Genomic DNA, 23,736 nt, shown 5'->3' with positions numbered 1-23,736 from the left:
TAGTGTATAGTGTAGTGTATAGTGTATAATGTAGTGTATAATGTAGTGTAGTGTACAATGTAGTGTATAATGTAGTGTACAATATAGTATATAATGTAGTGTATAATGTAGTGTATAGTGTATAATATAGTGTATAATGTAGTGTAGTCATACAAGGGAGTTGACAGTTTTTGCCTTCTATGCAAAATTCGACGGCGACGAAAAACTGCCAACCGACCAATGGGATGGCGGCATTTCGCGCCCTGAAAACGCCGCCTCCGCCCCATTGATCGGCCAAAGTTTTTGTTCTCACCGAAGGAACGTTTCGAAGCGCTCCTCGTAAACAATAAAGATGCTGCTGCTGATGCTGCTGCTTGTGTTGCCGACGATGTTGCTTCTCCCGTGGGCATCTGCGACCGATGCTCAGGAAGGGAATCGTGGCCGAGGTGAGTGAAAGGTTGAAAAACCACGAAGCCGGGTGGGGGGGGGGGGTTGGGGTTGTGTTGCGGGGATTGGAGAGCCGAAGCCGGCAGCGCGGCTAGGAAAGTCGTAAGGCTCCGTGACTAGGCCTACCCGGTGTTCTCGTTGAAATTGTATTTGTCTTCTAAGTCAATGGGAACCTTTGGTCAAACCAGAAAATAAAGTTGATTGTTTCGCAGATAACAGAGAGACGGCCGAATGTTAAACATCGAAAAAGGAGCAGATTTCGGCTTATTGAATGCGAAAAAAAAGACTTAATATTAAAGTTACGGCTAAAGGGTTTTTTTTCCCCGTGTGCCATGCGTACGTTTTACGGTTCTTAACTTTCCACACTTGCGCCTGCAACGCGTTTAACATTGTCGCATTGATCCGTTTAATCATTCTTCGATTTTCTGAGGTTTTACTTTAACCCGGGGCGTAAGGCCTCATCGAGCTGCCGAGGTTTAAATCTCCTTTTTACCGCAGCGCGAATGATCGTGCTCAAGGAAGTTTGGTTTTATCATCATCATCATCATGTGGAAATGTTTAGCAGTTAAATAAATAAATCTTAAAACGCGTGATGTTGATTGTAAATTTGAGAGAGACCTCTTGCATACCAGGCGAGGTAGTCAACATCTCTCAACTGTGATGATGATGAGAGAGAGACACGCAAACTCCAAATATACAGCAGCAGGCATCGTCAGGGTCGGGATCGAACCCACGACCTCCTGTACACCAGGCGATGTAGTCAACATCTCTCAACTGTGATAATGATGATGAGAGAGAAACACCACCAACTCTAAATATACAGCAACAGCATCGTCAAGGTCGGGATCGAACCCACGACCTCCTGTGTACCAGGCGATGTAGTCAACATCTCTCAACTGTGATGATGATGATGAGAGAGAAACACCACCAACTCTAAATATACAGCAACAGCATCGTCAAGGTCGGGATCGAACCCACGACCTCCTGTACACCAGGCGATGTAGTCAACATCTCTCAACTGTGATAATTATGATGAGAGAGAAACACCACCAACTCTAAATATACAGCAACAGCATCGTCAGGGTCGGGATCGAACCCACGACCTCCTGCATACCAGGCGAGGTAGTCAACATCTCCTAGCCACCGTGATGATGATGATGAGAGAGAAACACCACCAACTCTAAATATACAGCAGCAGGCATCGTCAGGGTCAGAATCGAACCCACGACCTCTTGTACACCAGGCGAGGTAGTTGACATCTCTCAACTGTGGTGATGATGAGAGAGAAACACCGCAAACTACAAATATACAGCAGCAGGCATCGTCATGGATCGAGATCGAACCCATGACTTTCCTGTATACCAGGCGAGGTAGTTAACATCTCGCAACTTTGATGATGAGAGAGAAACACCACCAACTCTAAATCTACAGCAGCAGCAGGCATCGTCAGGGTCGTAATCGAACCCACGACCTCCTGTATACCAGGCGAGGTAGTCAACATCTCGCAACGGTGGTTGCGTGCACCCCCTGGTAAAGAAACCACGGCCCCAGAGGGAGCTCTATAGAGAGAGCCCCTCGGGAGAGATCGATAGGCAATGCGTGTTCGTTGGAAAGGTGCAGGCACACCTCGCTTAACGAGCGAGAAGCGTTCCGCAACAGTAGTGAGTGCCTAGGTGGCTAGGAGATGTTAACTACCTCACATGGTCTACAGGAGGTCGTGGGTTCGATCCCGACCCTTGACGCCTGCTGTATATTTGGAGTTTGCGTATCTCTCTCATCATCATCACGGTGGCTAGGAGATGTTAACTACCTCACATGGTCTACAGGAGGTCGTGGGTTCGATCCCGACCCTTGACGCCTGCTGTATATTTGGAGTTTGCGTATCTCTCTCTCATCATCATCACGGTGGCTAGGAGATGTTAACTACCTCGCCTGGTGTACAGGAGGTCGTGGGTTCGATCCCGACCCTGACGCCTGCGGTATATTTGGAGTTTGCGTGTCTCTCTCTCATCATCACGGTGGCTAGGAGATGTTAACTACCTCGCCTGGTATACAGGAGGTCGTGGGTTCGATCCCAACCCTGATGCTTGCTGCTGTATATTTGGAGTTTGCGTGTCTCTCTCTCATCATCATCACGGTGGCTAGGAGATGTTAACTACCTCGCCTGGTATACAGGAGGTCGTGGGTTCGATCCCGACATGGGTTTTTCTCCGGATCCTCCTGTTTTTCCCTCCACATTTCGATTCATCATCACGCGTTTAGAATATTTGACTGCTATACATTTCCACGTGATAAGCCACTTCGTCGAGCTGTCACTTGTTGCTTTTGAAAAGGAGCTATAGAGCTCAATGGGCTTTAGTTGGTAAAATAAAAAAATAGTTTTTAAATACGTGAGAAATACAAATTATAATTTCAAAATAAAGTTATAAAACATCAAATATAAAAACTTGCCGCACGCGAAGGACCGCAGTGCATGTATGTGTAGTGTCCTCCTTCCTCCCGGCGTGTGCGTGTGCGCGCTTGTGGTGTACGGCGCACACACTCAGTCGGAGGCGAGGCAGTTGCAGGAGGCACCGACTCTCTATTTATCCCGTTCACACCACCAACTCTGGCCTCCTCTCTCTCGACCACGCTGCCGTACGGCCCGGCCCAGACACGACCGCCCTGTCCGCGTTGCACCGACGGCGTCGACCGAGACGGTCAACTACTGTCTGCCCGCGCAATGATCGGGCGAAGGCGGCAGCGACGACGAGACGAGGCCACTCCTAGAACCGACAGCCCGGAGCTCTCGACTCTCCGCTGGTTTTAGTCTCCTCGGCGGCGGCCTGGCTCCGCCCTAGCCGCACCTCCCTTCTCGAACCCACCAGAGGGTTCCGGGGGCCTCCCTAATCGGCTCTTCCGTGACCATTGCCCCAGTTCCTCCGCCTTGCCGGCACACCCGTGTGTGTATATTCTCGATGGCGTGTGCGCTAACTGTTCACCGCAGTTTCCGCTGCTGGCCAGCAGTCGGCGCTGTGTCACTGCACATGTGTATGTGTGTACTGCGTGTTGAACTTCTTTCGCACCGTACGTGGCCAAGCGTGCTAATCGGGGGTGCGGGAGAAGGACAACAACAGTCATTAGTATTTATATGGTAGAGTTTTCTCCAGTAATCGCGCATGCCTTCCCCCATGTATTTATTTTACAGAACCTCTGTCAATCCACTGCTGGATGAAAGCCTCCCCCACACCACACTTAATTGTCACTTGACCATTCTTCACCTCGCTGGGCAGTGCGGGTTGGTGAAGGTGAGGAAGCATTGCGGTGCAGCGCAATGGGGTGGTCTTTGCTGCACAGTCGGTCTGCTGACCGCCTTTTCTCCACGGTGGCCTGTGACACCGGCTTTGTGTGTATCGTGGCGTGTCTCCAGGCTCAACCGCCTTGCATGGCTTCCGAGATCTGACCATCGTATCAGGGGCATTCTCGGCTAATGGATTTCTAGTTTTATTTAAAAAAATATCGCTTGGAATGAGTCAGCGATTTGGAAACGTACGCGGACTTCGAAGCCCCATCACCATCCCGGTGATGGGGCTTTGGTCTTGTGTGGAAAGCCCAAGCATGATCACGCGCGCATCTTTTAAAGTATTCTTAGGTTTTTTTCGGTAAAGTCACGTAGGTAAAAAATTAAAATTAATAAAAGTAAAATAAAATAAAAATCACGACGTTTCGGAGGCAACACAAGCTTCCGTCTTCAGGTGGAACCGTCACAGCCACGACAGCTGTATCAAGTAGATGAGAGATTGCAAGAGCTTTTACTTGATACAGCAATCTTGGCTGTGACGGTTCCACCTGAAGACGCAAGCTTGTGTTGCCTCCGAAACGTCGTGATTTTTATTTTATTTTTATTTTACTTTTATTAATTTTAATGTTTTACCTACGTGACTTTACCGAAAAAACCTAACAATATGAATCCTTGCAGTCACGAAAGCTTCAAATCTAGAATCTTTTAAAGTGTCGGATTTGTATGTTCACTGAATCGTGGCTCCGGCACTTTGTTAAAGGTTCTTAAATAGGAAAAATGCTGCTTTTCGTTTTACTTCTTGTATGCCAAGATGGAAAACTCATTTGTTTAGAACTGCTTTTTGTGTTTAATTTGTTGTGTCCTCGCCCCCGAACCTTTAGATCGGCACGGTTGGCAGATACGGTGCGAAAGACGTTCAAAATACATATAGTAGTGAGTGTAGTTGTAGTGTAGTAGTGGATGTAGTGTGATAGTGAGTGTAGTTGTAGTGTAGTAGTGGATGTGTAGTGTAATAGTGAGTGTAGTAGTGAGTGGAGTTGTAGTATAGTAGTGGATGTAGTGTAATAGTGAGTGTGGTGTAGTAGTGAATGTGTAGTAGTGAATGAAGTATAGTAGTGAGTGTGTAGGAGCGAGTAGTGGTGAATGTGTAGTTGTAGTGTAGTAGTGAGTGTAGTAGTGAGTGTAGTTGTAGTGTAGTAGTGGATGTAGTGTAATAGTGAGTGTGGTGTAGTAGTGAGTGTGGTGTAGTAATGAATGTGTAGTGTAGTAGTGAGTGTAGTTGTAGTATAGTAGTGGATGTAGTGTAGTAGTGAGTGTGGTGTAGTAATGAATGTGTAGTAGTGAATGTGTAGTGTAGTAGTGAGTGTGTAGGAGCGAGTAGTGGTGAGTGTGGTGTAGTAGTGAATGTGTAGTGTAGTAGTGAGTGTGTAGGAGCGCGTAGTGGTGAGTGTCTAGTAGATTCAAAACTCGTTTCTTTTAGAGCTGCCCTTTTGTCCTTTTCGCCGCACCTTCCGATCACCACGGTTGGCTATGTAGGGCGCGAAAAAAGTTGAACGTACGCACAAAGTTGGCAGCTATGATGTGCAAAAGAATGCCGGTTGTACACGTGGCTTCTCGATCAACCTGTTTTGACACGACACAGAAAGTGAGTCGGTGTTCTCCAACAGATCTGTCGGTTCAGAAGGGTGGGACTCGGAGCCGGGTGAGCCAGACCAAGGCACCTTGGTAATTCCTTAGGCTCCGTTGTTAATGTTTGAGACACATCCAAGCCAAACTAAAGCGTACCTGTCAACCCAAACGGTTTGCCCCGTATTCTTGTGCAGGGAAATTGAGTTTTCAGGTCCATACGTCGTACAGCCGTTTCAATGCGGGCAACATTTTTTTTCGTCTTTTTTGTGTTTCTCCCTTGCGATGGGACTTTGTAGCATGAATGTTGAGATGTATAAGGGCACGGGGTGACCAGGTAGGTCTTAATTGGTCTGTAAAAAATTTACCCGCAAAAACAAAGTTTTTCACTATAAATCCTTTATATGCGTGGCATCGGTTTTATTTTATTATTAATTTCTGTTTTTCTTGAGTAAGAGTTTCATTTTTATCACATTGGTATTTTAAATTAAATATGAAAAAAAAATTTCTTAAAAAGTGGAAAATTTTGGAAAAACATTTTCACGAAAATAAATTGTCACGCACAACGAGTCTGTGTGCAAAATGTCAGCTCGATTGGATCACGGGAAGTGGGTTACGAAACGACCGAAAGATTTGCACGGTCGTAAGCGCGCAAGCAAGCAAGTGAACTTAATATAAAGGATTTAAAAAGTTATACTAAAGCCTCCTTAGGAATCATTAGGCTGAGTTGTTAATAATGCCAGACTGACACCGTTGTTTAATGTTCGAGATTCAGAGAGCCAGGCTAAGGAGTCGTTAGGATTAATTGATAATTTACAAGGTCCAGAGAGCCAAGCTAAGGGCAGCACCTTTAGGATTAATTGATAATGTCCAAGGTAGATATTGGCCTAAGAAAACCTATTACCGTAAACGAATACTATGCTATTAAACACGTGAAAATCATCTCATCGCTTTATCTCCCGTGCATAACGAGTGAACACTCCTCTCTTTTCACTATTAATGCCTTGACGATCAGAATCGCGATAAGGCCCCTTAAGGATTCTTAGTATCCTACATTGTCAAACTTTCAATCGGAAAGACCGTGGCACAGTTGGGCATCTTAGGGTTTCGTTTTCTGAGGCTCAAGACGAAGGCACCCCTAAGTGTCACCCCTCCCCCTCCCCGGCTCACCTGATGGACCCACGTGCTGACGTTGACGCTGATGTGGCTGTGTCGCCGCAGGATTTGGGGAGCACATCAACTGGCGGCCGTACGATGACGCACTCAAGGAGGCGAAGGCCAGGTGAAGCGCACGAACACACGAGGGTGCTTCCGTGTACACCGTCACGCGTGTGCGGTTACCAGCGGGACATCCATGCATAGCATGTATGTCCCGCGGTTGGGTGTGTAAGAAGTTCAACATACCATTGGAACCTCATTTGTCAGAAGAAAAAAATATGATAATTGGTTTTTTACCCTTTTATCTGGAAACAAAACTGACACCTTTTTTTACAAGGAGTCATGTTTGCATAGACCACAATACCTGCGGTCGTAATGCAAACAAAACACATAACTCTGATTAATGTGCCCTGTCCTTGAAGTTGATTGGTCCACACCCGAGACAGCTTTCCTTAGAGCCTAGTCTCACATGGTGTTGGACCAGATGACGCCAAAAGGCGCACAACTCAAAGACAATGCACCATCCAGAGTATGAGAGCTCGGGGTAAGCATTTACACCATTGGAACCTCATTTGCCAGTAAAAATATGATAATTGTTTTTTTTACCCTTTTATCTGGAAACAAAACTGACACCTTTTTTTACAATGAGTCATGTTTGCATTGACCACAATACCTGCGGTCGTAATGCAAACAAAACACATAACTCTGATAATGTATGCACTGTCCTTGAAGTTGAGGTCATATTTTTCTTCTGGCAAATGAGGTTCCAATGGTGTAAATTCTTACCCCGAGTTCTCATACTCTGGATGGTGCATTGTCTTTGAGTTGTGCGCCTTTTGGCGTCATCTGGTCCAACACCATGTGAGACTAGGCTCTAAGGAAAGCTGTCTCCGGTGTGGACCAATCAACTTCAAGGACAGTGCATACATTATCAGTTATATTTTGTGTTTGCATTACGACTGCAGGTATTGTGGTCTATGCAAACATGACTCTTTGTAAAAAAAGGTGTCAGTTTTGTTGCCAGATAAAAGGGTAAAAAAAAACAATTATCAAGTTCAACATAGATGCATACATAGCACGGTTGACAATGTACGGTGCGAAAAAAAGTTCAACATACATAGGGGCTGTATTTACACTCGCATAGGAACCTGTACTTACATACTCATGCAGCTCAGCACATGCATAATATTAATAAACGAATGATTAGCTATATGAATATGAAGAAAACCTATTACCCTAAACGAATACGTAAATATGCTATTAAACACGTGAAAATTATCTGATCACTTTGTCTCTCGTGCATAACGAGTGAATACACTCTCTTTTAATTATTAATGCCTGGCGATCGGAATCGCAATAAGGCCCCTTAAGGATTCTTAGTATCCTACATTGACAAACTTTTACGGTAATAGGCTATATGAATAGCTAATCGATGAATGAATAGCTACAAGAATAATTTTGTCCTTCCCCTGCACCTCCGTTTAGCATGGTTGACTACGTACGGTGTGAAAGAAGTTCAACATCTACACACACACGGTCCAATTACTATTAAAACATTTCTACTGGAAAGTCCTCTATTGGGTTTTTATATCAAGAAACCCGAGCACCCGGAGAAAAACCCACACACTATCCCATCAGAGTGAAACGGATGATATTCACCACACTTGCTACAACGCTGAGCACATGCGTATCACACCGACCATTCGTGATTACTTCCACTGGCTAGCGATAAAACAGAGGGTTGATTTACAAGCTGTGTGCCCTTCGTGTACAAGTGTCTACACCAATCTGTTCCACTCGATCTGATGGACACGTGGTGTGTGTGCTAGTACATCCACTCACCCACCCACTCATCCAGTCATCCACCCACTCATCCAGTCATCCACCCACCCACTCACCCACCCACTCAGCCACCCACACACTCACCCACCCACCCACTCAGCCACCCACCCACTCAGCCACCCACCCACTCAGCCACCCACCCACTCAGCCACCCACCCACTCATCCAGTCATCCACCCATCCACTCACTTACCCACCCACTCAGTCATCCACCCACTCATCCAGTCATCCACTCACCCACCCACTCAGCCACCCACCCACTCAGCCACCCACCCACTCAGCCACCCACCCACCCACTTATCCAGTCATCCACCCATCCAGTCATCCACCCACCCACTCAGCCACCCACCCACTCAGCCACCCACCCACTCAGCCACCCACCCACTCAGCCACCCACCCACTCAGCCACCCACCCACTCAGCCACCCACCCACTCACCTACCCACCCACTCACCTACTCAGCGGGCTATCGGCGTGGAACTCTTCCCTGCTGCATTATGTTTGAGACTCTTTACAGACGGACATTTAGCCGGTTCAGTAAACCTTTAAACCAGTTCAGTAGAAAATGCACGACAGAGCTGCTTAATGGAGCTTACGATGTATGAACAGTGCACACATGCGACCACCTAGGTGATAAGAGTTGCGCATTTCAACATTCACTTACTTCGATACCCAACCGGAAGGATGTTTTGCAACATTCGTGTGATCCAGCAACCCTCGCCTCCGCAGCGACGGCTTAAAGGCCGCGTGCATAGCCACCACCGCCCGGCATATCGCTCGAAGAGACACCACCATCAAGCAGTCGAAGGGGACAGGAGAATGATGACGTGCGATGTCCCGTATGCAACAGTGTAACATGCGCCCCCCCCCTCCACCCCTTCTCTCTGACAGCGGACTGCCCATCATGCTCATCGTGCACAAGTCCTGGTGTGGAGCGTGCAAAGGTAACCGCCCGCACGCCTCGCCATTCACCGACATTGGGGCGCCGTGGTGGCTAGGAGATGTTAACTACCTCGCCTGGTACGCAGGAGGTCGTGGGTTCCATCCCGACCCTCGACGCCTGCTGTATATGTGGAGTTTGCGTGTCTCTCTCTCTCTCATCATCATCACGGTGGCTAGGAGATGTTAACTACCTCGCCTGGTGTGCAGGAGGACGTGGGTTCCATCCCGACCCCGACGCCTGCTGCTTTATATGTGGAGTTGGCGTCTCTCTCTCATCATCATGACGGTGGCTAGGAGATGTTAGCTACCTCGCCTGGTGTGCAGGAGGTCGTGGGTTCCATCTCGACCCTGACGCCTGCTGTATATTTGGAGTTTGCATGTCTCTCTCTCATCATCATCACGGTGGCTAGGATATGTTAACTACCTCGCCTGGTGTACAGGAGGTCGTGGGTTTGATCCCGACCCCTGACGCTAGGTTCCAGAGGTGTTTGTTCGTAAGGGGCCGTCCATAAATGACGTCACGCACTTCGGGGGGGGGGGGGTGGGGTCAGACATTTGTGACGATGTGTGACGAGGGGTGGGGGGGGGTTGAGAAATGTGACGTCACATCAAAATGCGCAACTTTAAATAAATATAGACAACACGTTCTACTTAATTAAATAGACTTTGTAATAAATGTTTTCTCCTACAACATCGGAGTGCGGCGCCACATTAAATACGCACTACAATGACAATAGTTTAAAGCAATTTTAAGCATGTTTTATTTTCAAAATGCAAATATGGTTTTGGGGGGGCGGTGGGGGGGGGCAGCGATAACTTTCAACGGCGGTGGCGGCCCAGGCAGAAACGCAACTGTGGGCGGCTTTGGGTCGTAACTATGACGGTTCGTGGGTGGAGGAGCCTCCTGTGCTTTGAGAAGCAGTAAAACCAGATCGGGGACCTCCTTAGGGTTTTGCATAGGGAAGCGATCATTTGGGTTTGTATAGCCCAGGGAATCGGCAAAACCTTCACGGGACTGCCTAATGGCGTTTATTTATCAAGGGACACCCGCCACCTTTCTGCGTATTCTTGAAATATTGACGGGTTTTTTTAAATCCTTTATATTAAGTTCACTTGCTTGCGCGCTTACGACCGTGCAAATCTTTCGGTCGTTTTTTAACCCACTTCCCGTGATCCAATCGAGCTGACATTTTGCACACAGACTCGTTGTGCGTGACAATTTATTTTCGTGAAAAAAAATTCCTAAATTTTACACTTTTTAGGTAAAAAAAAATATATTTAATTACCAATTGCTTAATGGTGGCAGGCAATCACCTGACCCATAGGTGGCAGCCATCTCAAGCCAGAGGACGAGAGGACTCTAGCCGCCACGCATATAAAGGATTTATAGTGAAAAACTTTGTTTTTACGGGTTAATTTTTTGTTACCGAATTCGAACAAAAAAAATGGCCGTCCTCTTTGTTATTTTGGTTTCCGACCGCTGGTATCGCCTCATTTACATCTGGTTTGCATTTTCCGCCGATTTGTTTTAGCCGGGTCTATTTCCACCCCCTCTCTCACCACCCCTCCCCCCAGAGACCGCTCCTAGTGGCCTGTCCTGTATTTCTGCATGCCTGAAAGCTGTTGCGTGTGTGGTTTTTGTTTTTACTGTGCCGTGAGTCACAATGGCAATTAAAAATTAGTTTAGTCGACGTACAGATGAAGGTTACGCACGCGCACAAAGACAAAGATCCCCCGTGTAGCCTTAACAGACTGTAGGGGCAAGTGCTGTCACAGCGAGCACCTATGAAGGCCGACACGGCACACGAGGGGGTGGGTGGCCAGCACCACGCCCGGCCGCCTTTATCTCTCCAGTGGCGATGTTTACTACACACCGTTCCAGGTACTCATTTGAGGCCGAGTCGACCTAGGGGAGGCCCAGGACCGGTTCAGATAATCGTCACTGATGGTGTTGGCCGTGAGCGGGAATCGAACTCGTGTCACCAGGTTCGTAGCGCAGCGTAGCGCTACCCGCTACACTACACACCCACGCGTTACGCACGACGCATCAATCTATTGGGGAGCGGTAGTGTCACTGATTGGCTCGCTGCCTCTAGCACCGGTGACGATTGTCTGAAACATCAGCCCCTGTGATCCAGCTGATAATGTCGATGGTGGTGATTATTGCGACGGTGATTATGACGACGCCAATGGTGAGAGCAATTCCAAAAATGATGATGCCATTGATGATGACGATTATTGTGATGCCGTTGGAGATGAATGTCGATGACGATAATGACGATGATAATTACGACGTTGGTGCCGATCACAACGATGTCTGTGGTGCCGATGATAATAATTAATGATGATGAAGATAATGGCAATGAATATATTTAATGCTGGAAGTGTCAATTATTTAGAACTCATACTCTTAGTTCTTTCGGTAAAGTCACGTAGGAAAAAAATGAAATTAAAATTATTAAAAAATAAAATGATAAAATCACGACGTTTCGGAGGCAACACAAGTCTCCGTCATCAGGTGGGACCGTCACAGCCAGATTTGCTGCATTTAATTTTTATTAATTTTAATTTCATTTTTTACCTACGTGACTTTACCGAAAGAACTAAGAGTATGAATCTTTGCAGTCACGAAAGCTTCAAATCTAGAATTATTTAGAACTCCTTTTTGCGTTTAGTTTGTCGTCCTTCCCCCGCACCTCCGATGGGCACGGTCGGCTACGCGCGGTACGAAAGAAGTTCAACGTATCTACAATTCGGCCTGACGATGATGATCTACAATGATTTTGCCGGTGTTATTGACGACGACGTCAATCACGACAGCGATGATGACGATGACGACGACGATGCCACCACCTCTGCTGTGTGCAGCTCTGAAGCCGAAGTTTGCGCTGTCGAAGGAGATCGCCGAGCTGAGCCACAACTTTGTGATGGTGAACGTGGAGGTGAGTTGCTGGGTGGCTGGGACCAGCGCTGTGTCAATGATAACCCTCGGGGGTAGATAAAATCAACCCGTAAAAACAAAGTTTTTCACTATAAATCCTTGATATGCGTGGCATCGGTTTTATTTTATTATTCATTTATGTTTTTCTTGAGTAAGAGTTTCATTTTTATCACATTGGTCTTTGAAATTAAATATGAAAATGTTTTTTTCCTAAAAAGTGGAAAATTATGGAAAAAAATTTTCACGAAAATAAATTGTCACGCACAACGAGTCTGTGCGCAAAATGTCAGCTCGATTGGATCACGGAAAGTGGGTTAAAAAACGACCGAAAGATTTGCACGGTCGTAAGCGCGCAAGCAAGCAAGCAAGCGATCTTAATATAAAGGATTTAAAAACGAGTACCACTTTGTGAGCGTCGCACCTCCGCCCTCCACCGTTGTTGGAGGGCGACTGCGTCCAACCGACCCAGTAGCGCCCGTCACGAGCTTCCTCCACAGAGGCCGATCTTGACACCGACAACAGCCACAACAGCCGTCATTCGCCACTTAGTGGCGGTGACGTCACCGCGGCGCTTGTGCCGGGCTATGTGCACTTTAAGGCCACGTGGCAGAAGGTCACGGGACAAATCTAGGTGCCATGTGTTGACCGACTGAGACGACTGGCAGATGCACCACTTGTGCGTTGTAGCCGCCCGGCCCTCCGCTCGTTGTTGTGAGCATCGCTCCTCCGCCCTCCATTGTTGCTGGAGGGCAAAGACGAGGGACAGAGATCCCCCGTATAGCTGAACAGAATGTTGGGGCAAGTGCTGTTGGCGATCGGCACCTATGCAGGCCGGCACGGCACATAACGACTAACAACGCTGATGTCACCACGGCGCTTGTGCCAGGCCATGTGTACACTTTAAGGCCACGTGAAGTGTGGAACGCCGGCTGGCAGGAGGTCACGGGAACACGCCCAGGTGCCGTGTGTTGACCGACTGAGATGACTGGCCGATGCACCACCTGTGCCCCCCCCCCCCTACTACGCCAACTTGCTGTGCTCTGGCCGCTCCGCTCGTTGACTGACGCTGCTTCTTTGCTGCCCCAACCCCGCGACCCGCCAACCCACCCACCCGCCCACCCACCGTGTGTCGTCCGTGCAGGATGAGGACGAACCAGAGGCACCGGAGTTCAGTCCGGACGGCGGCTACATCCCCCGAATCCTCTTCCTCGGTGAGACGTCGCCCGTCACCACTCCCCACCCCCCCCCCTCTCTTCCCCCAGCCACCCGCACCCACTGCTCGTGTTGAAGCTGACGATGATTGGGGGGGGGGGTCTCGGAAGAAGAAATAAGTTGATAACCCACAACAACAACCGCCGCCATCCGCCACTAACACTCGGCTTCGCCACTTTCCGACGACACGTCTATTCGCGCCACTGCGAGCGCGTTAAACAAGGGACACTCGCCGTACAGACACACGCTGGGCTTTAACACAGGTAGGAACAACAGGTTCCACACTGCCCACCAGGGATTATTTGTCTGTCTGTCTGTCTGTCGTGCGTGTCCGGAATTCCGCCCACCCATGCACCTCCCCACCGAACACCGAGCAACGCCGCGATTGGTTGATGATGTCGGAGAGGGTGGGGGGGGAAGGGTCAACACGCCCACTCACCCGTACCCGATACCTGGCTACCCGTACCCGGCCGAGCATCGGGTAGGGTACGGGTACCTGATTGTGACCTCTGGGATGAAGCCATGTTGCAGGCGCGGGTGGGTTGATTCTAGGAACTTGAATTGTGAGAAGAGACAAGACGTTGGGAAATGAGTGACAAACGGTGACTCACGGCCTACCCATACCCGGCCGCACCAGGGTCGCAAACGGGTACCCGTACCCGTACTCGGCCGGGTACGAGTAGCCGGGTATCAGGTAGGGTACGGGTATCGGGTACCCGGTTGCGACCTCTGCTACCTGCCCACGTGTTCCCTGTTTCGTACGGGGAGAGGCAGTCGGTCAAAGGCAGAGTGGATGATTAGCCAGCAGAGGGCGGCACATACCCACCGACGCTGCCGAGGAAAGAAATAATGTTTGTTTAAGCAAGTGATTCTTAACCTTTACTGCAGCCTTGCACCCAGAGGTCCCAACCGGGTACCCGATACCCTACCCGATACCCGGCTACCCGTACCCGGCCGGGTACGGGTACGGGTAGGCGGTGAGTCACTGGTGAGTAACTGTTTGTCACTCATTTCCCAACGTCTTGTCTCTTCTCACAATTCAAGTTCCTAGAATCAACCCACCCACGCCTGCAACATGGCTTCATCCCAGAGGTCGCAATTGGGTACTCGATACCTGTACCCTACCCGATACCCGGCCGGGTACGGGTAGCCGGGTATCGGGTACGGGTACCCGATTGCGACCCTGGTGCGGCCGGGTACGGGTAAGGAATCAAAACCCGTTTGCGACCTCTGCTTGCACCCCTTTGCTTCTTAATCGTTAAAAAAAAATGTAAATAAATACATCGGTTTGATGACACAAAGTGGTTATCACTTACGTGCCCATGCTTATTTTGTATTTTCGATGCTTTACCTTCTGAATAAATGTGGCCATGTCTCGCACCCCCAGAAAGGGCATCTCGGACCCCCAGGGGGGGGTGTGTGTGTGTGTGTCCCCGGGTTAAGAACCACTGGTCTAAGCCAACAGTTGGAATTCGCAAACCGAGCATTTGGCCACATTTAAGCGCAGAAGAACATTTTTTCACGTCACTCACATCCGTTGCGCGTGCGACTGGGCTTGAGACCGTGACACGACTGCACTTGACGCGCCGGTTCAATCGCAAGCTCGCTCCCGTCGCTCACAAACTATTTCCATCGCTCTCTTACGTAAACTGCTGAATCTCGTAAACTACTCCCGTCGCCCGCTGTGAACTGCTCCATCTCACCCCTTCTTGGTTCTTTCGGTAAAGTCACGTAGAAGGGAAGTAATAAAATAATAAAAATAAAACATGATAAAACAATTCTCACGACGTTTCAGCCACAACGCAAGCAGCCGTCCTCAGGTGAAGACCAGGTCATTCAGACGCTGTCTCCCCGACAGACCTGATCTTCACCTGCGGACGGCTGCTTGCGTTGTGGCCGAAACGTCGTGAGAATTGTTGAACTGCTCCATCTCACCCCTTCTTGGTTCTTTCGGTAAAGTCACGTAGAAGGGAAATAATAAAGTAATAATTATTTCGTCAAGGAGCATAAAGTATCACGTGACCTCCAAATCTTGACAGCGGCTTTTGGCAAGCCGAAAGAACCAAGAATATGAATCCCTGCAGTCATCGAAAGCTTTAAATCGAAATACTAACTTTTTATTCCTTTTTATATTTGACCAGGTAAGGCCCACTTACTTGGTAAAATAGAAATACGGCCACAAATGATAGGCCAATAAAAAGTGGCTTATAGCGTGGAAATTTATATCAGCAGCCAGTTGCTCTGAATGCATGTTGACGCTTAAATGTGGGGGGGAAAACCGGAAGACCAAGAGAAAAACCCATGCGATCAAGGGTCGGAAGAGAACCCACGACCTCCTGCATACCAGGCGAGGTAGTTAACATCTCATAGCCACCGTGATGATGATGAGAGTCGGGATCGAACCCACGACCTCCTCCATACCAGGCGAGGTAGTTAACATCTCATATCCAACGTGATGATGAGAGAGAGAGACACAAACTCCAAATATACAGCAGCAGGCATCGTCAGGGTCGGGATCGAACCCACGACCTCCTGTACACCAGGCGAGGTAGTTAACATCTCGCCGCGGCGCCGTCCAAAGCTCCGGGTTTCACAGCATCCCACGCCTCTTGACTGCCGTGTGGCCGATCAGGCTGAGCGTCTGTGTCTCTCTGTGTCTCTCTGTGTCTCTCTGTGTCTCTCTGTGTCTCTCTGTGTCTCTCTGTGTCTCTCTGTGTCTGCGTGCGTGCGTTGTCTTTGTGCCCTCGCAGACATGGACGGCAAGGTGCACCCGGAGATTATTAACGAGGACGGCAACCCCAAGTACAAGTACTTCTACAGCTCGCCCAGCCAGGGTGAGCGGGCGCCCACACACACACGTACACACACACACACTAACACACACACGTACACACACTAACACACACACGCACTAACCCCCTACATATACACACACACACTAACCCCTACACACACACACTAACACACACACACACACTAACCCCTACACACACAAACCCCCTACACACACACACTAACCCCTACACACACACACACTAACCCCTACACACACACACACACTAACCCCTACACATACACGTACACACACACTAACCCCTACACATACACGTACACACACACTAACCCCTACATATACACACACACACTAACCCCTACATATACACACACACACTAACCCCTACACACACACACTAACCCCTACACACACACACACTAACCCCCACACACACACACTAACCCCTACATATACACACACACACTAACCCCTACACACACACACACTAACCCCTACACATACACACACTAACCCCTACACATACACACACTAACCCCTACACACACACACTAACCCCTACACACACACACACTAACCCCTACACACACACACACACTAACCCCTACACACACACACACTAACCCCTACACGTACACACACACACTAACCCCTACACGTACACACACACACTAACCCCTACACACACACTAACCCCTATACACACACACACTAACACACACACACTAACCCCTACACACACACTAACCCCTATACACACACACACTAACCCCTATACACACACACACTAACCCCTACACACACACACACACTAACCCCGACACACACACACACACACTAACCCCTACACGTACACACACACACTAACCCCTACACACACACTAACCCCTATACACACACACACTAACACACACACACTAACCCCCACACACACACACTAACCCCCACACACACACACTAACCCCTACACGTACACACACACACACTAACCCCTACACGTACACACACACACACTAACCCCTACACGTACACACACGTACACACACACACGTACACACACGTACACACACGTACACACACGTACACACACGTACACACACGTACACACACGTACATAAAGATCCACCACCACCACCCCCGAGAATAGCCTTAGCAGACTGTTGTTGGTGGCAGTGAGCGGGAATCGAACTGGGGTCGCCGGGTTCGTAGCGGAGGCGCGATTATCACCACACTACCGCTCCCACACAAAGACAAAGATCCCCCGTGTAGCCCAAACAGACTGTCGGGGCAAGTGCCGTTAACAAGTAGCGCCTATGAAGGCCGGCACGGTGGCACACGAGGGGGTGGGTGACCAGCACCACACCCGACCACCTTTGTCTCCCTAGTAGCGATGTTTACACACCGCACCAGCTACTCGTTTGAGGCTGAGCCGACCTAGGGGAGGCCTGGGACCAGTTTAGATATTCGTCACTGGCCGTGAGCGCAAATCGAACTCGGGCCGCCGGGTTTTGTTGCACGGCCGCGCTAATCGTAACACGACCGCTCCGCATGTACACACACGCACACACACACACACACAAGGATAGACAAAGATCTCCCATATAGCCTTAACAGGCTGTAGGGGCAGGTGCTGTTAGCGAGCACCTATGAAGGCCGGAACGGCACACAAGGGGGTGGGTGGCCAGCACCACGCCCGACCGCCTTTGTCACCCCAGTGGCGATGTTTACTAATCGCACCGGGGTACTAATTTAAGGCTGAGTCGATCTAGGGGAGGCCCGGGACCGGTTCAGATAATCGTCACCGGTGTTGGCCATGAGCGGGAATCGAACCCGGGTCGCCGGGTTCATAGCGCAGCGCGTTAACCGCTACACCACCGCTCCCCCAACACGCACACACACGCACGCACACACGCACGCACACACGCACACACGCACACGCACACACACACGCACACACACGCACGCACACGCACACACACGCACACACACGCACACACACGCACACACGCACACACACACACGCACGCACACACACGCACGCACACGCACGCACACACACGCACACACACGCACGCACACGCACACGCACACGGACCCATACACCCCGCTCTCTCTCACACACTCGCCCTCGCACACCCGAAGCGACGTCTCGCCTCCCTCCCTCCCTCCCCCCCGCCCTCCCTCCCCCCCGCCCTCCCTCCCTCCCTCCCCCCCGCCCCCAGTGCTGGCATCCATGGCGGAGGCCGAGAAGAAGCTCACGGGCGACGTGACGGGGCGCGACGAGCTCTGACACCAACGCCGCGGAGAGGGGGGCTGAGCCTGCACGCACGCGTACACACGTACACACGTAAACACATACACACGCGTACACCTTCACATATAAACAAACACACACACATACACCTTCACATATAAACACACACACGCGCGTACACACGCGTTCATATATATACACGTATATACACATATATACACATATATACACACACACGTACACACACACGTACACACGCGTACACCTTCACACATAAACTCATGCACAGATGCACACTTGTACACGTACACATCCACATATAAAGCCACACACACACACATAGACATAAACCCATACACACGCACAAATACAAGTACAAAGATCCCCCGTGTAGCCTTAACAGACTGTTGGGGCAAGTGCTGTTAGCGAACACCTCGGAAGGCCGGAACGGCACACGAGGGGGTGAGTGGCCAGCACCACGCCCGACCGCCTTTGTCTCCCTATTGGCGATGTTTACACACACCGCGCACCAGGTAATCATTTGAGGCCGAGTTGACCTAGGGGAGGCCCCGGTTCAGATAATCGTCACCGGTGTTGGCCGCCAGCGGGAATCGAACTCGGGTCGCCGGTTTCGTAGCACAGCGCGTTCACCGCTACACTCCGACGTACACACACACGCACACACGCACACACACATGCACTAGGCATGTAACGATTCATCCCCGCGCCCCCCCCCCCCCCCCCCAAAATATTTCGACAAATCGTCACGATGCAAACTCTTGATCAGATCCCAGATTCTAATCGATATTTCGCTCTGGTCTCGATTCTCACCGTCTTTCATTTGTATCGTTTGTCCTCTCTCTCTCTCGTCCATGCGCCCACCGTGACATGTGCCCCCCCCCCCGTGGCAAATCCACCACCACGGCAATTTGTTTGGACATACTTCACCGCGCCGGTGAACGGAGACGGGCGCTTCCCCGCCCCCCACCCGCCAGAGGTCGCAAACGGGTTTGATTCCTTACCCGTACCCGGCCGCACCAGGATCGCAATCGGGTACCCGTACCCGATACCCGGCTACCCGTACCCGGCTGGGTAGGGTACGGGTATCGGGTACCCAATTGCGACCTCTGGGATGAAGCCACGTTGCAGGCGCGGGTGGGTTGATTCTAGGAACTTGAATTGTGAGAAGAGACAAGACGTTGGGAAATGAGTGACAAACGGTGACTCACCAGTGACTCACGGCCTACCCGTACCCGTACCCGGCCGGGTACGGGTAGCCGGGTATCGGGTAGGGTACGGGTATCGGGTACCCGGTTGCGACCTCTGCCACCCGCCCATTCCCGGCCGTGAAATTCACGGTGCGTGGATATTGGCACCTCCGATTGGCGGTGCGATGGAGGTTGGGGGTCGAACGTGCGGAGAGCATTTCCCCCTGTGGCTTGCACCCATTACGCCGTCAAATAGTCTGCGCGATGTCGTTTAAGATTGGTCGTAAAAAAGATTTGTTAGCGTGACGTGTTTTTAAAAAATATATATTTTTACGATCAAACTTAAATAACGTGCGTATTTCAATGTAAAACTGATTGTATATTTTACGTGTAAATATATACTCGATCTTAGATTGCGTGCAGTGGCGAGCGCACAGCGCTACTATCCCAACCATATAGCTAATTATATATTTATATATCGGTATCCTTATATAAATATATATTTACAGAAATAATAATATTAAAAATATACGTTTTCTATATAATTACCTAGATATAAATGTGAGCTATTTTGTATCCATGAATGGCTGCATCGTTACATGCCTAATCACACGCACACGCACGCACACGCGTAGACCTATAACAAAGACAAAGGAGCCTGCCAACAGCCATACGGACTGCCTGGGGCAAGTGCAGATTAGCGAGCGGCTTTTGTCGAGGCTCTGCACATTGGCCAGCCACACCGCACTAAGCTGCCTATGCCGCTCTTACCGGCTACTCGTTCATTCGGGGCAGCTTTGGGGAAGTTTGGTGGCCGTTCAAAATGATCGCCGGCGTTGTTATCCACGTCCGGGAATCAAACCGAGGGCTATGGGATCGTAACGTCGTGCACTGCACCACCGCTCCTCACGTGATGTACAGCGAGGGAAAAAAATTAACCCGTAAAAACAAAGTTTTTCACTATAAATCCTTTATATGCGTGTTCAATGGGCCACAACCCAGCCCACATTGGTCTTTGAAACGGGCGGCTAGAGTCCTCTCGTCCTCTGGCTTGAGATGGCTGCCACCTATGGGTCAGATGATTGCCTGCCACCATTAAGCAAATGGTAATTAAATATAATTTTTTTTACCTAAAAAGTGTAAAATTTTGGGGAAAATGTTTTCGCGAAAATACATTGTCATGCACAACGAGTCTGTGTGCAAAATGTCAGCTCGATTGGATCACGGGAAGTGGGTTAAAAAACGACCGAAAGATTTGCACGGTTGTAAGCGCGCAAGCAAGCAAACAAGCAAGTGAACTTAATATAAAGGATTTAAAAAGTATTTGATCCCCTGCTGATTTTGTACGTTTGCCCACTGACAATAAAATGATCATTCTATAATTTTCATGGTAGGTTTATTTTAACGGTGAGAGACAGAATAACAGCAAAAAAATCCCGAAAAACGCATGTCAAAAATGTTATAAATTGATTTGCATTTTAATGAGGGAAATAAGTATTTGACCCCTCTGCAAAACATGACTTAGTACTTGGTGGCAAAACCCTTGTTGGCAATCACAGTGGTCAGACGTTTCTTGTAGTTGGACACCAGGTTTGCACACATCTCAGGAGGGATTTTGTCCCACTCCTCTGCAGATCTTCTCCAAGTCATAAAGGTTTCGAGGCTGACGTTTGGCAACTCGAACCTTCAGCTCCCTCCACAGATTTTCTATGGGATTAAGGTCTGGAGACTGGCTAGGCCACTCAAGGACCTTGATGTGCTTCTTCTTGGGCCACTCCTTTGTTGCCTTGGTCGTGTGTTTTGGGTCATTGTCATGCTGGAATACCCATCCACGACCCATTTTCAATGCCCTGGCTGAGGGAAGGAGGTTCTCACCCAAGATTTGACGGTACATGGCCCCGTCCATCGTCCCTTTGATGCGGTGAAGTTGTCCTGTCCCCTTAGCAGAAAAACACCCCCAAAGCATAATGTTTCCACCTCCATGTTTGACGGTGGGGATGGTGTTCTTGGGGTCATAGGCAGCATTCCTCCTCCAAACACGGCGAGTTGAGTTGATGCCAAAGAGCTCCATTTTGGTCTCATCTGACCACAACACTTTCACCCAGTTGTCCTCTAAATAATTCAGATGTCCATTGCCAAACTTCAGACGGGCATGTATATGTGCTTTCTTGAGCAGGGGGACCTTGCGTGCGCTGCAGGATTTCAGTCCTTCACGGCGTAGTGTGTTACCAATTGTTTTCTTGGTGACTATGGTCCCAGCTGCCTTGAGATCATTGACAAGATCCTCCCGTGTAGTTCTGGGCTGATTCCTCACCGTTCTCATGATCATTGCAACTCCACGAGGTGAGATCTTGCATGGAGCCCCAGGCCGAGGGAGATTGATAGTTCTTTTGTGTTTCTTCCATTTGCGAATAATCGCACCAACTGTTGTCACCTTCTCACCAAGCTGCTTGGCGATGGTCTTGTAGCCCATTCCAGCCTTGTGTAGGTCTACAATCTTGTCCCTGACATCCTTGGAGAGCTTTTTGGTCTTGGCCATGGTGGAGAGTTTGGAATCTGATTGATTGATTGCGTCTGTGAACGGGTGTCTTTAATACAGGTAACAAGCTGAGATTAGGAGCACTCCCTTTAAGAGTGTGCTCCTAATCTCAGCTCGTTACCTGTATTAAAGACACCTGGGAGCCAGAAATCTTTCTGATTGAGAGGGGGTCAAATACTTATTTCCCTCATTAAAATGCAAATCAATTTATAACATTTTTGACATGCGTTTTTCTGGATTTTTGTTGTTATTCTGTCTCTCACTGTTCAAATAAACCTACCATTAAAATTATAGACCGATCATTTCTTTGTCAGTGGGCAAAGTACAAAATCAGCAGGGGATCAAATACTTTTTTCCCTCATTGTACATCTGCAGAACGTGACGAACCAGTGGCATCTACATCTGCAGAACATAAAGAACCAGTGGCATCTACATCTGCAGAACGTGACGAACCAGTGGCATCTACATCTGCAGAACATGAAGAACCAGTGGCATCTACATCTACATAACGTGAAGAACCAGTGGCATCTACATCTGCAGAACGTGAAGAACTAGTGGCATCTACATCTGCAGAACGTGAAGAACCAGTGGCATCTACATCTACAGAACGTGGAGAACCAGTGGCATCTACATCTGCAGAACGTGACGAACCAGTGGCATCTACATCTGCAGAACGTGACGAACCAGTGGCATCTACATCTGCAGAACATGAAGAACCAGTGGCATCTACATCTGCAGAACGTGACGAACCAGTGGCATCTACATCTGCAGAACATGAAGAACCAGTGGCATCTACATCTACATAACGTGAAGAACCAGTGGCATCTACATCTGCAGAACGTGAAGAACCAGTGGCATCTACATCTGCAAAACGTGAAGAACCAGTGGCATATACATCTGCAGAACGTGGAGAACCAGTGGCATCTACATCTGCAGAGTGTGAAGAACCAGTGGCATCTACATCTGCAGAACGTGAAGAACCAGTGGCATCTACATCTGCAGAACGTGAAGAACCAGTGGCATCTACATCTGCAGAACGTGAAGAACCAGTGGCATCTACATCTGCAGAACGTGAAGAACCAGTGGCATCTACATCTGCAGAATGTGAAGAACCAGTGGCACCTACATCTGCAGAACGTGAAGAACCAGTGGCATCTACATCTGCAGAACGTGAAGAACCAGTGGCATTTACATCTACAGAACGTGAAGAACCAGTGGCATCAACATCTGCAAAACGTGAAGAACCAGTGGCATCTACATCTGCAGAACGTGAAAAAACCAGTGGCACCTACATCTGCAGAACGTGAAGAACCAGTGGCATCTACATCTGCAGAATGTGAAGAACCAGTGGCATCTACATCTACAGAACGTGAAGAACCAGTGGCATCTACATCTGCAGAACGTGAAGAACCAGTGGCGTCTACATCTGCAGAACGTGAAGAACCAGTGGCATCTACATCTACAGAACGTGAAGAACCAGTGGCATCTACATCTGCAGAACGTGAAGAACCAGTGG

At 49.2% G+C, this 23,736-nt stretch overlaps 1 protein-coding gene across 2 annotated transcripts; it reads left to right on the top strand.

The window, feature by feature from the left end:
* Window positions 1–229: 229 nt before the first annotated feature.
* On the top strand, window positions 230–22,806 carry LOC133359114 (thioredoxin domain-containing protein 12-like). Of its 2 annotated transcripts, XM_061577510.1 has the most exons (8): window positions 230–425; window positions 6,554–6,614; window positions 9,222–9,274; window positions 12,141–12,214; window positions 13,355–13,424; window positions 16,176–16,259; window positions 18,442–18,558; window positions 22,761–22,806. In XM_061577510.1, the coding sequence occupies exons 1-7, from the start codon at window positions 332–334 to the stop codon at window positions 18,507–18,509; spliced, it is 504 nt and encodes a 167-aa protein (XP_061433494.1). In that variant the 5' UTR covers window positions 230–331; the 3' UTR covers window positions 18,510–18,558; window positions 22,761–22,806. The 2 variants fall into 2 exon arrangements, with proteins under 2 accessions (XP_061433494.1, XP_061433493.1); XM_061577509.1 differs by lacking the exon at window positions 22,761–22,806 and having other exon boundaries at window positions 231–425; window positions 18,442–21,063.
* The last annotated feature ends 930 nt before the right edge of the window (window positions 22,807–23,736 follow it).

Source organism: Lethenteron reissneri, chromosome 64, assembly GCF_015708825.2.
Source record: "Lethenteron reissneri isolate LAM-NWPU_2019-01 chromosome 64, ASM1570882v1, whole genome shotgun sequence".
Taxonomy (NCBI): Eukaryota; Metazoa; Chordata; class Hyperoartia; order Petromyzontiformes; family Petromyzontidae; genus Lethenteron; species Lethenteron reissneri.
This window is presented reverse-complemented; position numbering and strand designations above follow the sequence as displayed.